The sequence below is a fragment of the Pollicipes pollicipes genome, unplaced genomic scaffold (genome assembly GCF_011947565.3).
Source record: "Pollicipes pollicipes isolate AB1234 unplaced genomic scaffold, Ppol_2.1 Scaffold_1600;HRSCAF=1878_pilon_pilon_pilon, whole genome shotgun sequence".
NCBI classification, from domain to species: Eukaryota; Metazoa; Arthropoda; class Thecostraca; order Pollicipedomorpha; family Pollicipedidae; genus Pollicipes; species Pollicipes pollicipes.
In genome coordinates, this window is record NW_023595962.1 from 26,077,174 (window position 1) to 26,093,261 (window position 16,088).

At 55.4% G+C, this 16,088-nt stretch overlaps 1 protein-coding gene and 1 long non-coding RNA gene across 2 annotated transcripts; one reads left to right on the top strand and one right to left on the bottom strand.

Annotated features, from left to right (window-relative positions):
- The first annotated feature begins 604 nt into the window (after window positions 1-604).
- Window positions 605-1,908, top strand: LOC119100329 (uncharacterized). Its single transcript, XR_005094451.1, has 3 exons — window positions 605-667; window positions 1,246-1,385; window positions 1,776-1,908. It is a non-coding gene; the product is annotated as an uncharacterized LOC119100329 (long non-coding RNA).
- A 1,857-nt stretch (window positions 1,909-3,765) lies between these two features.
- LOC119089363 (phospholipid scramblase 2) lies at window positions 3,766-7,925 on the bottom strand. The gene is made up of 5 exons (XM_037212037.1): window positions 7,877-7,925; window positions 6,463-6,713; window positions 6,016-6,153; window positions 5,002-5,130; window positions 3,766-4,326 (listed from the first exon to the last, which is right to left on the bottom strand). The coding sequence occupies exons 1-5, from the start codon at window positions 7,923-7,925 to the stop codon at window positions 3,973-3,975; spliced, it is 921 nt and encodes a 306-aa protein (XP_037067932.1). The 3' UTR covers window positions 3,766-3,972.
- Between the last annotated feature and the right edge of the window lie 8,163 nt (window positions 7,926-16,088).

The following is a 16,088-nucleotide window of genomic DNA, read 5'->3' on the forward strand; positions in this document are numbered from 1 at the left end:
TGGGTGCTCTTGTTATTCGGCCCGAGATGGGTCACTGCCAAATGATAATGTCATTGCAGTTTGGTATTTCTGGTTCAAACAGGGGTTCGCTTTAACCTGAAATCTTAAATTTCCGTGGCTTGCATGGTTCCTGGTTGGCACATGATACACTTTTGACATTATTTGTCTTATGTCACGTCACTTGCATGCATGCATAGTCAGGCATTTAATGCTCTGCTGTGAAGCTTCTCCACAAGTGAGGTGCCGTTGTCGCGGGCTCAGATTTGGCTGTTGTCGGTGAAGCGCTCTGGGGCTCTGGTGATCCGGAACACTGGCGCTCTGGTGGTCCGGAGCGCTCTGGCGCTGGTGATCCGGAGCGCTCTGGCGCTGGTGATCCGGAGCGCTCTGGGGCTCTGGTGGTCCGGAGCGCTCTGACCCTCCTGTGGTCCGGGGCGCTCTGGCGCTCTGGTGGTTCGGAGCGCCCTGGCTGGTACCTCACCGCCGCGCAGCTCAGCTGCGGCAGGCAGATCCCACCGATTGTAACGACGCGTCCGCTCGCGCGGCAGCCGACGGTGGACTTCGTGCGGCGGAATCGGCAGCTGGCGGCAAGCCAGCGGAATCGGAGGAGCCGCAGCCAGCCGCCACCGCCCGAGGCCCGGCCGCAGCCGCAGCCCGGCCAGGTGCCCAGGTATGGAACAGGAGGCGGCCTCTGACGGCCGGCAGCGGGCGAGCGCCGTCCGCGGGGGTCGCTGCCGATGTACAATGCCAGCGGCGAGACGGCGGGCTGCATTGTCAGTTGCCAGTTTGGATGCTGGTTTCCTCGACCGTTCCATGTTGAACGCGGGCCCTGCCGCCCGATGTTGGCGTAGGAGGTGCTCTGAACAGCATGACTAGCGTTTGGAGATCGGAAATCGACTGTCAGCTGGGCATGCTGCTGAGCGGCGAGCGGTCCCAAGTGTGTGTGTGCGTGCGTGCGTGCGTGCGTGCGTGCGTGCGTGCGTGCGTGCGTGCGTGCGTGCGTGCGTGCGTGCGTGCGTGCGTGCGTGCGTGCGTGCGTGCGTGCGTGCGTGCGTGCGTGCGTGCGTGCGTGTGTGTGTGTGTGTGTGTGTGTGTGTGTGTGTGTGTGTGTGTGTGTGTGTGTGTGCGCATGTGTGTGTGTGTGTGCGTGTGTGTGTCCTCGCGTGCTTGTCTTCGTGTGTTTGTGCTCATGTGGGTGTCCTCACGCATGTCTCCTCACGCGTGTCCTGACATGTGTACGCGCTGCAGGTACCTGCGTCGGCGGCAGGAGGAGTGGCGCGAGGCCCGGGAGGAGGAGCGCCGCCGCCGTCCTGATCCCGCCTGCCCGCCCGACCACAGCCGCATGCCCGACGAGGAGCGGCTCCAGACGCTCGCCGTCCTCAGAGAGAGTAAGGAGGCGGGGCTGCACGTACTCAGGGGGGACGGGTGAGAGGCCGTCAGAGAGGCGGAGACGAGCGGGACCGGAGGCCGGCCACGTGGTGCGTGCTGAGGGAGAGCAAGGAGACAAGGGGAGACGCGAGACGGTCGTCAGATGAGGGAAAAAGACGCGAGATGAAAACTAATGGCGGCGTAGGCACCGTGCTGGGCGCCGTGCAGTGGCAGAAGCCCGCTGCCTGTCTGCTGTGTCTGTGCGTGTGTGACAGCCGTGGCCCATGTCTCTCCAGACCAGGAGAGCCTGCTGTGTGTGTGTTTGTGTGACAGCCGTGCCCCATGTCTCTCCAGACCAGGAGAGCGTGCTGTGTTTGCGTGTGTGACAGCCGTGCCCCATGTCTCTCCAGACCAGGAGAGCCTGCTGTCGGAGCTGCGCTCACTGCCGATCGCCCACTCCAGCGTCCGGCTGTTGGCGCAGCGCACCTCGCTGGAGCGCCAGCTGGAGAAGGTGGAGCAGGGCATCCGCATCTTCTCCCGGCCCAAGGTCTTCATCAAGAACGAGCCCTGACGCGGCGGGCGGCGGCGGCCGGGCTGGCGCGGAGCCGAGCCGCGCCGCGCCGAGCCCGGCCGGTGGGGCGGTCAGCGGTGGCGCAGACGGACTCCTCTGCCCCTGCTGAGGCCGGCCTGGCGTCGGACGGGACGCGGTGCTACCTCTGATGGGACACGGTTTGGCCTCTAAGCCTCGGCGCTCTTTCCCCAACGCCCGTGAAAGGCCGAGTGGACGGATGCGTCGGAGCATGCGGTGCGTTAAAATTGCACGTGCAGTGTTTTGTCGGTGTGGGGTGGAATGCGTTGCCAGGGAGCCGCACCCGTTCCGTTCAGTTCAGACAGGAATTGCGCGGACCGAGCTGAGCACTGTCCCCGGCGTAGGGTCGTCACGGGGTGGGGACACCGCCCCGCACCTTCCCGATCTCCCAGTGCGGCGGTGTCGGCCATAGCGCCTGCAGCGCTGCATTCTACGGGTGGACGGCGCGGGGCGTTGTCGAGCTGGTGCGATGTTGTGCGCGTCAGCGCGCCACCATGCCAACGGTGCGTCGTGTTGCGTGTGACTTCCGTCGAGCCCGGTCTCGTTCGGAGCGGCTCGGCGCCGGAGATGGTAACGCCCGTGACCTGTGGCGGGAGCCTCCAGGCCGGTGGATGGCTCGCCCCGCTCGGAGGCGTGCCAGGCCGGTGGGTGGCTCGCCTCGCTCGGAGGCCAGCCGTCGTCAGGCGCGGCTGTCGACTGTCACCCGGTCGTGCGCGTGAGGCCGGGGCGGGCGCGGCGCGTGCGGCGCCGCTCGCCTGGCGTCCGTCCGGCGGCGTCTGGCGACGCTCCCGGTCCGCCGACGGCCGAGCTGTCCCGGCGCCCGCGCCCGCTGCAACTGAGCCCACACGGAGCCTCGTGACCAGGCGGCGGGGTGCACCGGCCGGCCCAGAGGCACCGGCTGGGGGCGTCTCCGCCGCGCGGTGCAGGATGGAGGGAGGGGGGGACCTGCTGCGGAGCTGCCGCTGTTCACCTGGAATGGAGGGGGGGGGGGCGTCAGCGGAGGGCCGCCTCGGCCGCCCCATGCAACGCGCGTCGTGCCTTGGTGCTTGACGTGCATTGAAGTGTCGTTCCGTCCGCGAAACCAAACAGGAGGGTCCAATATTGAGCTTGGTTTTCGTGCTCTCTTCCACGCTGGAGAAATTGCAGGATGTGTTACGTGGAGTGGAGTCGCGTACTATTCCGTATGCGTTACAGTACCGTGTGTTTGTAGGGGCCTGAGAGCCGACCCTTGCGAATCCGCTGTGATATTGAGGGCCCGACTAGATGATCTCTCTCCAAAGTCATAGAAGTTCCGCCGCCTCCGCTGATGGGGCGCGGCGAGCGCGGACGCCCTCCGCACCATCCGAAGAGTAGATTAGATCCGCACTGTTTAGTTTGCTCCAGGAATGCCTGCCTAGTCACGTGTTTTTCGTGTGTGGGTGTGCGCCGCTGGAGAGTTCGCCGGCGGTGCGAGCGTGTTGCTCCGGCGGCGCCGCGTTGGTTCGGCGGCGCTGTCCGGCCCTTGCCGCGCGCCGGTGGGCCGACCCACGGCTGCGCGTCCGTGAAATACACACCACTGTGTTGGCATCGGTGTGGTGAGGTGAGAGAGTGAGAGTGAGGCAGCAAGATGGCCGAATTCTGGAGCCAGAAGTCCCAAAAGTGCCTGTCCTACAACGGCGCTCGTGTGCTTTCATGAATGCATCCGCGCCTATAATCTGCATTTTCTGTTCGTAAAAAGATGAACGGGAACATTACCCGCCTGGGGTGTTCGCAAGTGGGCGGCTAGAGCGCTCTCGGTGAAAATCCGCCGGTTTCGTGCGTTTATTGCTTGCTCGCTGAAATCCGAGGACATAAAAAACATTGTACGAAGACGAGTACGTCGCAAACGGCCTGATGTGCCATGACGCTAGCGGCTAGTGGGCTACCCCCGTTCCACCGGCTCCACGGCCCGGCCAGCCGGTCCAATAACGCCGTTCGAAGACAGCCTCCCGGTGAGGTGCTGTTGGACAGCCCCGCCGACAGTCAGCCCCACCCGTCGGCTACACGTTAAAGTACAGAAAATCCAGCAGCATGGCGGCGCCCAGAAGCGTGATCTTGGCGCGCGACGGCAGGCCGCGGTCGAACTGCACGCCGTAGTTGTCGCTGCGGCGGAACACGTCGACGTTGAGCGGCCTCCAGCGGGCCCCGACGCTGCCCAGGCGCGCGCGCCCGTACATGCTGAGGATGTGGAAGCTGCTGGTGGCGTTTGTGGCGCAGCAGCCGCGGCGCGGGCCGCGCACGCGCAGCACCACGCCACCGCGGATGCCGCTGCAGACGAACTCGGCGCGGGTCGGGTGCCAGCGCTGCCGGATGACACCGTAGAACAGCTCCGACGGGGCGGCGTCTGTCGCGTCCTGCCGGCGTGCGGGGCAGAGGTCAGGGGAGGGGGCGCTGAGGCGGTCATCAGTGTGTGCAAGGTCATCGACGTGCGCTCTCCGCCAGCGCTCTGGCGGATACCGAATGGCAGTATTGCCGAGTTATTGCTTGCCAACACACGGCCTGTGATTTGTTTGTTTGGATTCACTGCATAACTCCGTTAGGAGTATAGGGTTGTAGATTGTGACGCAAAACAGCAATTTTTTTCGCGTCATTTGACATCGTTTCCACATTTCATTCATATCCAGTAGCATTAGATGTTAGAGGCGCAGGTCTTCGCCCTGCGGAGTACATGATGAAGTCATTGTTGGCGGCCCCTGTCACTGCTCTTCCCACCTGGTGCCCTCCTGTGTACGGATCATGTCCCTGAGGTAGGCCTGCTGCAGACAGCAGGGGCTCCAGCAGGGGTCCCATCTGGTGCTCCTCCTGTGTACGGATCATGTCCCTGAGGTAGGCCTGCTGCAGACAGCAGGGGCTCCAGCAGGGGTCCCACCTGGTGCTCCTCCTGTGTACGGATCACGTCCCTGAGGTAGGCCCTCTGCAGACAGCGGGGGCTCCAGCAGGTGGTCCCACCTGGTGCTCCCCCTGTGCACAGATCAGGTCCCTGAGGGAGGCCCGCTGCAGACAGCAGGGGCTCCAGCAGGTGGTCCCACCTGGTGCTCCTCCTGTGTACGGATCACGTCCCTGAGGTAGGCCCGCTGCAGACAGCAGGGGCTCCAGCAGGTGGCGCATGCCAGGCGGCGGCGGAACAGCGCCACCGGACGCTCTTCCAGGTCGTAGAGCTGAACCCGATGTCACATAGAAGTCATAAGACACGAGGGCAAACGTGATGAACGGGTCATAAAGGTCACACGGCTAAATGGCAGACGCAATGCGACTGAGGCACACAGGCCTCAGACATTGGTGGTGGTCTGATGCAGCTGATTAGCAGAGGGCATGCATGTACCGCAGCGCCCTCCATTGTGAAGACTCGGAGCTCCTCTCTTTCACGCTTCTGGGCAATTTAAAACACCCTGAACCACCAACTAAATCAAGATAACATGGTTCTTGCAAACTTCTCCGGAGTAATGGCACAGCGAAGCGCATCATTTATACAAAAAAGAACCAGCTTTCTCTGCCTGGGGGTGGGGACCAGGACGGGGATGGGTGGGGGACTACAGAGTCGGTGGTGGGAGGCTGGTCTAACTTAATCCCTACGACGTGCCCTGCCTCGGGAAGCCCTGAAGCCCTGCACGCTGCCGCTCTAGGGCAGAAAGCTGCATGTTTAGTGTCGGGCACTGGAACAGACGGCTGATCGCCTGCGGGCATGTGAGCGAGCCGACCCTCCAGGGGCGGATCTAGCCTGGAGTTGGGGGGGGGGGGGGGGCAACCGTTCGTCACCAGCTGGTTGGTGTGGAATCCGAGGTCCAGTGCATGGTGCCTCTCGCGAGTAGCTAGTAGGGACACCATTCAAGCACCGAAATGCTTTTGAAGCTAAATCAGAGGGTAAAACAAAGCAGTTAAAACAGCTAAAGTTAAAACAGACGGCAAGTAGACGAAACTTTTATGAAGTTCTGGGAATGTTTTCTTTTGGGGGGGGGGCAAAACATGCTCTCAGAGTTTTTGGGGGTCATGGCCCCGTGCCCCCCCCCCCCCTCCCCCCCAGGATCCGCCTATGCGCTCCTCACCATCATCTGGAGAGGCCGGCGGTGGGCGGCACAGCAGCAACAGCAGCCGCGGCGCACAGCAGAGCGGTTCGTCTCCACGGCAAACAGCAGCGGGTTGCCGTGCTGGTCCATCACCATCAGCTTCTCGCCGCTGTATTCCTGTCGGCACGACGGCGGCCGGTCTGCCGTCGCCGCCTCCTCGCTTTGCACGCGTGTTGCGCGGTGGGGAAGCTGGGCGGTCAGCCGATAGCAGGGGGGACGTAGGAGACCGAGGAGGGGGAATCCCCTTCCAGAGCAGTGGGTGCCTGCAGCCGCTACATCACCTGGGACCGGTGGCTGAGGTAGAAAACGCTGCCTACCCTGGCACCGGCGGCTGGAGAAGGGAGGCTTTCTCACCTGGAACCGGTGGCTGAGGTAGAAACGCTGCCTACCCTGGCACCGGCGGCTGAAGAAGGGAGGCTTTCTCACCTGGAACCGGTGGCTGAGGTAGATGGGCTGCATGACGAACAGCTCCACGTCCAGCAGCCTCGTCACCAGGCTCTCGCGGATCTCCGGCTGCTCGGCAATCCTGCCGATCAGCGTGTCGGCCAGCTGGAAGCGGCGCATCAGCGACTCGTGCGAGCCGAGCGCCGGCGCCGTCGGCTCCGTCAGCGAGAGGCAGGAGGCCAGCTCGGCCGGCGCCGACGTCACCGACGAGGCGTCTGGGTCGCCGGCCGACCCTGGCCGCGGCAGGAACGGCGCCGGGCCGTCGTTGAGAGGCGTCAGCGGCCGCGAGGAGGAGGAGCGGGACGAGGGCAGCTCCCGTGTCACCGCACCACCTGAGGTCACATGACAATGTGCGTCGCGGGGGGTCAGCACCCAAACACGCACTGTGGCAGCCACCTGCGCCAGACATGGGAGGGGGCCTGGGACGCAGATGAGTTGCTTGGCTAAGCACGCGGCAAACAATGTTTCTCCGTCGAGGGACGTGCAGAGACAACACGGTGTCGCACATTCACAAACCACTGCCAGCCTGGCGTTATTCCACGTGGAGACCAGTTTACCCGCTGCCCAATTAGCTGACCATTTCACCCGCTGCCCTGTTAGCTGAGCAGGTGACTCGCTGCTCATCTTATGCATATTTTGTCTTGTTTCACTAGAAAAATGTTAGCTTTGCTATCCTTCGATTTTTGCTTGCAATTTCCCATTACTTTTGGTTCAATAGTCCAATTTTGGGCTTTAAGTCTCATGTTTTTGCTGCTTGTTTTTTGCCGCTATATTTCATTTGAATTGTTATCAACTGAAAGAAGCATTTCAGCTTTTGTGTTTTATTCACAGCTATCTGATATGGGGACAGATAAAGGTAAGTACAAGTGCGCATTAATTACCAGCTTCAGTGATGCCTGCTAACTTGCCTAATCATCCTAAATGTTTCAAAATGCTGCACTTTTTCAGATTAGCATCGCGCTAATTTTGGTTATTCAAATTCTACATTTGAAACATTCAAAGCAAGCCAGTTTTTCATAGCAACATCTACGAGGAGGGATAGAAATGACGTCCGTTGGTCTTTTGCAGGCATTTTTATCATATTTGTTGGTGACCCTAGGGAGAACAGCAGACATGTGGAGAGGATTACCTGAGCCGCCGTCCGCCGCCGACACGCGTGACCTGCCGAGTCGACCTGACAGCACCTCTCGCCTCCTCACCGACGACGGCGTCCAGGCGTCACGGGCGCCGCTCCTGCCAAGTGACCTTGACCTCTCGTGTGACCTGACCTCGACAATGCGGGTCGGCGTGACTATCCTCACGGCCTGGCAGCCCTCGCCGCAGTCCTCGGCTGACCCGGGCAGGGCGGGGTCACCAGGGGTCAGCAGCCTCCCGTTGGAGGCCAGGTCAGGGTCACCATGCACGACCACGCTAACGGTGATCTTGCTGTCGTCGGTGCAAGACATGGCGTCTCTGCCGAGTGTTCGCTCACTTCGTTCCCAACTTCCTTACAGTGACATCAATGCATTTCTTGCTAGCTTTCACCTACAGAAATGTTATAACAAGTGCTAAGATTATTTTAAGGTGACTTCCATAGATGTTGAGGAAGAAGGCTCATGGCAGGCACCAGTGGTGTGAACAAAGACTTGCAAAAAAGACGCTTAGGGGAGAATCACAGTATATCACTTGGGAGGTGTCCGGCCTCTTACATCGAAGAAAAGGTATAACAAAAGTCTGCAGAGGTCTGCATGGTACATGAAGCTGTGACAAAAAGAGAGCGGAACAGTGTTTTTATGCACTGAGAGCAGCCGATTTTTAAAGCTTATTTTCAGTGATGTCAAGCTCGTGCAATTGAAATGTGTGCCACTGCCAACAATGCTTGATATGAGGATAAGGTCAGGAAAACTATGAGGCTGTTCAGCGCATTTGTGAGGAACATTATTCACCTGGATAAGACGGTAGTATTGACATTATTCCTCCGAGAAAGGCCAGGAGAATGGAGTTATGGTTGGGTCTATATTCCTGCAGCATTCTTTTATCGAAACAAGAGCAGAGAAAGGCCTTAAAACTATATTGTTATCTACATTTCTGAGCAATGATGCGCCATCCGCGCAATGCTTCATCCAGGCACCGCATGGGCACATGCCGCACAGTTTAGGTGTGTGTGGGGGGGGGGGGGGCGGAAGCATTGTTCTTTGGAAAATGCGCAAGGTTTATTTATTGCAAAGTTTGTCCTACACCTTGAGATGAACGTGTGTGTAGTGGCACGCCCATGTGAGAAGCTTGGGCACGGACACTTCGTCGCCAAATTAAGCTCCGTTTCCGGCGTGGCGCCATTCCACAGTACCGCGCTGCTACAGTCGGTGCACCTAATTTTGAACAAAGATTGCACCTACAGCACGTAGTTTTGGAGTTACGTGGCGTGTTTTGCAGTTCCTAGTCACGTTGTGTAACTTCATAGTTTTTATCCACGAAGACACTTAGATTGCTGTTGACTTTGACCGCTCATATCAGCATCGCTAAAGAGCTGTGCTCTCAGTTATGTAAGTTGTTTCTTGTAAGCCATCTCATGAAACGACAGATGAAAAATACGAAGCAGTCTAACAGAAGGTATAGTGCCTTTCGTACGTGACAAATTCCGTTTGAAGTCGGCTATTGTCTATACAAAGTGTGAAACCTTTCGTCCTGATAAGCGCATGCGCATATTCGTGAACGAGACTAGCTAAACGAATTTTGCCTGCTCCAATTCACAATCAGTGTTTTCGCTATACTGTACACGTATTTGCACGCATTTGTGGTCATTTTAAGGGAGCGTCGTTGCGTTTAACTTGCGTTGTTTCAGCGTCCCAGCAATAGCATTTTTAAGCTTTCAGGTCAACTTCACTGCGGAAGTTGCCTTTTTCATACGCCAGGGGAATTGGTCTCCAGTTCTCTTGACAGGCTGCCGACCCAGGTCGTAGGTTTTGATCTCAGAGACATTCAAAAGGGGAGCGGCGTGATCGGCAATTCATGTTCCACACCGTACATGAGGACACCCCTGCGTGGGACAAATGTCCAGGACACCTAATCTTCTGTTGAAATTATTAGAGAGGTGCACAAGCGTTCTACGGTATGCAGGCTTGCTTTTAAAAAGGAAACGTAGTGTACGCTGTCGCGCGCCCTTGTGTGCAGCGCCAACGACCGCAGTGGCCGTACTAGCGCCTAATGACCCTGGTGCTGTCGGGATTCGAACCCGGACTCCTCACGCTGGAGTCGAAGTAGTTTTTTATCAGTAATCAATTCTGACTGAATCTTGAACATTTTAAGACGAACATTGATAACCCACGTTAATGCAAGTTTAGGACCCCATTTCATCAACAATCTATGTTCAGGGACTCCTCAATATCTCTGAAGAAAACAGAAAAACACGGAACTGGAGCCTTTGTGACAATTATTGGACCACCTTTGGCGGCCAGGGATGTTGTTGCGTCAATGAGGGTTCCTATGCTGACGCAGAGCTGCGCGGATCAGAAGGCCTCCCGTGGCAGGGAGGGGAACAATGTGATATTATATATCCTTCCAATGGCCCCTGGATCGACCAGAAGATCCCGCCCCGTGTCGCCAGAATGACAGCCAGAAGACGCTTCGCGATGGGACGGAGTGGCCCTTCAGCTCTTGACCGGAACCGGTGATGTGCCCCTGGCGTTCTACTCAAGGGCCTGTTGCCCGGAAGGAAATAAGGGGCCTCATTGTTATTGAGTAGAGTTGGCGGTCTCATTATTTTTCAATAGAGTGGGTCGAAATATATTTTTTTTTAACGAGCAAGGCCATCTCATGTTTGCCCAAGAACGTTCATTTTTCAGAACGGACTAGTGAAAAGTGCATCAAAAGGTTTGAACATGCCCGCCCGCAACCTCGAGAGCAAGGACAGCGATGGTCTGGGTTGCAGATTCTGTAAAACCGAACGGCGTCGGTCACTGCAAGTGCCGCCAGATGGCGGGCACCGTGTTAATCTGTCTTCTGGACAGATTCATAGTTACAGAAACACGAAAAATGGAGCATCTACCTTTTCTATTCCAATTCCACCACCAGATTCCAGTACCACTTCGCTGTGCCTTAAGGGCCAATCTATTCTTTTTATCAGTCTAAAAATCGCACACGTAAAATATGCGTCCAGACTGCCTTGTAGATGTAAGAGTTGATGTCCTGAAGTATTCAAAAGTACTTTTTCAGGAGCGTCATCATTTTCTTCCACCCGTTGGCCACGACTCGGTATTAGACGCTGCGTGGCCTACGGAGACTGCAACGCCTGACATCGAGGTTTTTTAAACTAAGATTTGCGAGTACGCATGCTCAAAATTATGTTACATAAGTTGTATTACTAAGCGATCTAAGTGTTTAATTGTAATCATTTCAGAACCGCTATCATTTTTGTTCATCGGTGGGCCGTGATGAAAAGATAACCGCTAAGCTGGCGCTCTGCGGACTATGGAGACTGCAGCACCTGGTGTCGAGGTTTTTGTTGCCAAGATTTGCGATCGCGCACGTTAAAAACCACGTTATATAAATTGCATCACTAACCGATTCTGACTGACTGTCAAACGTTTCCAGACCAACATGGCTTGGCGATGTTAATACACATTGTTAACCACTCGTTCTACAATCAAAATTTTCGCCTTCAAATTTCGATTAAACATATCGATCTACAATTTACCCTCGCGATGTCCTTAATGTCTGTAGAACGCAGATAAAACATTATGAAAAAGCTAGCTTCTGAGTTCTATCGGTTAGAAAAATTTCACTAAGCCATGGCAAATTAAGAACACTGGTGATTTATTTCATGCGGTCGTTAAACGTTTGATTTCTGCAGTTTATTGACATTAACACGCACTCGGGTGGGGGTCAAATTGACCCCCCCCCCCCCGAAGGTCTTACCACAATGGTGTCCCAATGGTGAGGCGTAGCTGCGCCAAACTTTCCATAGCTGTAGACAATTCAATGGCCGATCGTTTGGCATCAAAATTTAAATGTACCTTGTGAGCTTGCTGACCTATGGCAGGTTAAAGTCAGGCCATGGTTTCAGCGAAGTTAACTTCTAGGGAATCGTTCAATCTGATGCAACAATAGAGTGTTAGACGAAGTCATACATCTCTGAGATGCTTTCTTAGGCAACACGAATAGTGCATGAGCAAATTACGTTGACCTAAGGGCAGGTATAGGGGTCAGACCAAGGTCAAAACCAACCTGTTTTATTACTCTAGGGCTTACTGTATGAGATTGCTTCTGGTGCTCATTTCAAATTTATTGATTGCAAAAACTGCATTATACATCTTCGATGGATTTCTTAGAGGGCAGAATAGGTCATTGATCGAAAATGACCTAAATCAACATTTTTTTTAGAAACATACTGACTAGCATAATCTTTGTCGCTTATTCAAATGCAAAACCCAGAGCAGTCTTGTATGCTTTTGGTCACCATGACCTTCAAAAGGTCAAAAAAGTTCACTGACCTTAAATGGACAAGTGACCTTTTGCTTACAAACAGTTCTCTAGGTTCTGGTTGCACTTAAGAGACCAATCTAAAATTAGACCTTGTTTGACTTTATTTTACCCAAAAGTCATGAACCAGGAACCTCAAACTTTGACCTAAATGAGTTCACGTGCAGGTCAACACACCCTGTGAATTTGGTGTCTTTAGCTTTCTTAGTTCCCGAGATCTCAGGGGGTCAAATTGACCCCCAGCCGAGCGAAGGGAATCTAGCCGGCCACACGGGCGCGTGTTAAAAATGTAAACAAAATTGATTTCACGGTAGCTGCTGGTTTCTGTTCTGGTTACACCGTAAAAAACAATGAAACGAAGAAAACGGTATCCTTGTTAACAAGCAAACTATATCACGGGATATCGTTTGGTGGGGGGATCACCATAAAGGGGTATTTGTCAACCCTGTGTTCCTCTTAACAAGGCTCGGCATACCCCCTGCATACACACAAATACAGATCAAGTCATCTACGTTAAATGATGGGCAATGAAATGTCCGCTGGTCCAATTCATACCTAAAGTAGACAGCTTCCCGGTGGCATTTTTCTGGGGTGGGGTGGTGTTAGGGAAGATAATTCGGAAAAAGGTAGTGTTGCAGATGTCCAACACATGTTTTACATCACAGTTAGTAGCATTGCTGATCCAGAAATGTGCAACAAAGCAGCCGTACCGTCAGTTCGCTGTCAGTCATTCGGAGACAGCCTGGCCAGGACAGTGGTCACCGACGGCGGACGGGAGCAGAGCTCGGACAAGGAATGTAGGACAGAATGGTCTTCATTCTTTGGCTTGGTTTTCAAAGGAGAATCTCCAGTTGCATGGCTTTTGTCACCCTGTTGTACCAGCCATCGGTTCACTTTCAAAATTCTCACCAACCTATGCTTCGGCCATATTTTAGCATCTACCATGTAGAGACAGAAGCCTCCTCAATGACCCAAAATGCCTACCCGCTGGTGGAATTTCGGCTGCCCAGGAAAGACAAGGTTGAAATGGACGAATTACCTTGGGAAGCTGTAAAGCCTTATTTCTCAAATGACATGGATGAGTCGGATGGGCAAGAGTGTGCAGAACTAGCTCTAGATGCATATGTAGAATAGCAGTCATTATAATAAAGAGCGATAGCCTCCATTTCATCCCACCCCCTCCCCGGTTGTTGGGCTGGTTTTCCAGAAAAAGTTCCTGAGGTACGCCCTGAGCTTGGTCCCTCCCCCCACCCACACTTTTTGAAACGTTCCTACGCCTCTGATCGTGACTTTTTATTCCACTAAGCATGCCTCACATCAAACGTCTGCTGACAACACGTCTCTAAACAATGGCTGCATACGCTGTCACTTGGTGACGTAGCGCGACCACTTATCTGATCTACAGGCTCAACAGCGCAGACTACAAACGATGTCAATAATCGCGCCACAAGGTGCCGGTCAATGCCCTGCAAAGAGACAGTTTTCCAGTCCTCTGCGCTCGAGTCCAACGCCGACAACCAGCCCCCAGGACAGTCGGGCATACGGCAGAACATCCGCCGTCAGTAACCACGCCACACAACATCAGCCATCAGTAATCACACCACACAACATCCGCCATCAGTGATCACACCACACAACATCCCACATCAGTGATCACACCACACAACATCCCACATCAGTAATCACACCACACAACATCCCACATCAGTAATCACACCACACAACATCCCACATCAGTAACCACGCCACACAACATCCCACATCAGTGATCACACCACACAACATCCCACATCAGTAATCACACCACACAACATCCCACATCAGTAATCACACCACACAACATCCCACATCAGAGATCACACCACACAACATCCCACATCAGTAACCACGCCACACAACATCCCACATCAGTGATCACACCACACAACATCCCACATCAGTAATCACACCACACAACATCACACATCAGTAATCACACCACACAACATCCCACATCAGTAATCACACCACACAACATCCCACATCAGTAATCACACCACACAACATCCCACATCAGTAATCACACCACACAACATCCCACATCAGTAATCACACCACACAACATCCCACATCAGTAATCACACCACACAACATCCCACATCAGTAGTCATATCACACAACATCGTACATCAGTAATCACATCGCGCAACATCTGCCGCACATCGCATTGCACAACAATCACCATCAGTAACCAGAGCACACAGCATCTGCCATCAGTAACTATAGCACACAGCATCTGCCATCAGTAACTATAGCACACAGTATCCGCCATCAGTAACCACGTCACCAGAATCCAGTTCAAAGAGAGGCCGGTCGCCCCAGCCATTCGGGATGTTCTCACATCCGCAGATGTAAGCACTGCCGCCTCAATTGCGTGGGGCTAACCTGAAAATGGTAGCCCTAATCCCTAAGGCTTGAACAACCCAGATAAACAGCACGCCTTAGCAGCTATACGCAGGGTTCTGCGGTTAGACTAGCTATGACAGCCAGCCCATCTTCAGTCGAGCTGCCTGGCTGGTGTCAGTCTCGGCATCCCCTGTGTCGAGCCGCCTGGCTGGTGTCAGCCAAGGCACCTTCTGTGTCGAGCCGCCTGGTTGTCGTCAGTCTCGGCATCCCCTGTATCGAGTCGCCTGGCTGCCGTTAGCCTCGGCAGCCTCTGTGTCGGGCCGTCTGGCTGTTGTCAGCCTCGGCAGCCCCTGTGTCGAGCCGCCCGGCTGGTGTCAGTCTCGGCAGCCTCTGTACCGTCGGCGACATTGTCCCTCCTGTCTGGACCAGGTGATGCTGTCGCAGAACTCCGGCAGCCCGGCGCCAAAAGACCGCCACGCCAGGAACCAGGAGAGCGGCAGGCTGAAACACGAAACACGGCCCAGTTTCAGGAGACTGCGGACGTTAGGAGAGCAGGAACCAGGAGAGCAGGAACCAGGAGAGCGACAGGCTGAAACACGACCTGGTGTCATGAGACGGTGGACGTCAGGAGAGCAGGAACCAAGGGAGTGGCGCATGAAACAGTTTCAGTGGCCATCAGACAAAAGTCACAGATTCTCCACTGACACCAGTAGAGGACCAAAATCACAACGAGTACACTTATGCAATAATCTAACATACCACGGCAAAAGCACGGGCTCACTCCGCGGAGCCAAGGAAGCTTCTTAGCGCTTCCAAGCTCCTTGGAATTTTCGGTAGAATATCAGCTCACCGCAAGCGATGATGTGGCCACGCAGACGCGCGTGTATTTGAAAGAATAGCTTTTCTCTGAGATACATCTCTGGAAACAGCGGGAGACACGTTCGTGCTTTTACACCGGTCCCAACCGAATCACACCTATACGTTCGTGCGGCCTGTGAAAATATGCATGGTGATGTCCGTGATGATGATACTGGTGATCGTGGTGTTGTTGTCGTTGTTGAGGGTGGTGGTGGTGGTGGTGATGGTGATGCTGATGCTGATAAGGGTGGTGGTGGTGATTGTGGTGGTGGTGTTGGGGGTGGTGGTGATACCGATGCTGATCATGGTGGTGGTGGTGGTGGTGGTGGTGGTGGTGGTGGTGGTGGCGCAGCTCACACCCAGGCTACCGTGCAGCCCTCACCTGGCCAGCTGGATCAGCGTACTGTACGGCTCGCCCTCTCCCCGGGCGTCCTCGTTGAGCCAGCAGACTTGGGCCGGAAGGCAGTGGGGCTCAGGCTCGAGCAGCAACTGCAGCAGCCGGTGCAGGAAGACGACGCCGCGCTGCTGCAGCAGCAGCTGCCAGTCTTTGGCCACGCACGGCCAAAGAAGCATCACAGTCATGACCAGGCGCGCATGATAACCATGGCGCAGCCGCACGCGGTGACACACAGGCACGAGGACGTAATGAACACGTGGTTAGCGCGTTTGGCCCTCCCCTGTGGGCCCGGGATCGAACCCCGGGTACGCTGCGACCGCTCGGCGCTGATGCGACCTCCGCGGTGGCTGTTGCGCCATAGAAGGGGTCACGACGAAATGTGCCGCGTTCCCTAACACCAGATGAACGTTCACATCTGGCGTGGAGGCGCCGTGTGTGTGCGATGCCGCATAACAGCAGAGGCAGCGAAACCGCAGCCAGGGTTAGCTTCGGTACTGCCCTGCGCCGCCCA

Bases quoted from the DNA above. Each gene is read 5' to 3' on its own strand.
- LOC119089363 (XM_037212037.1), bottom strand. From the start codon at position 7,925: ATGTCTTGCACCGACGACAGCAAGATCACCGTTAGCGTGGTCGTGCAT. The intron at 6,714-7,876 runs GTGACCCTGACC...TGCCGCGGCCAG, and splicing joins CGTTAGCGTGGTCGTGCATG to GGTCGGCCGGCGACCCAGAC. The intron at 5,131-6,015 runs GTGAGGAGCGCA...CATCGGGTTCAG, and splicing joins GCCGGCCTCTCCAGATGATG to CTCTACGACCTGGAAGAGCG.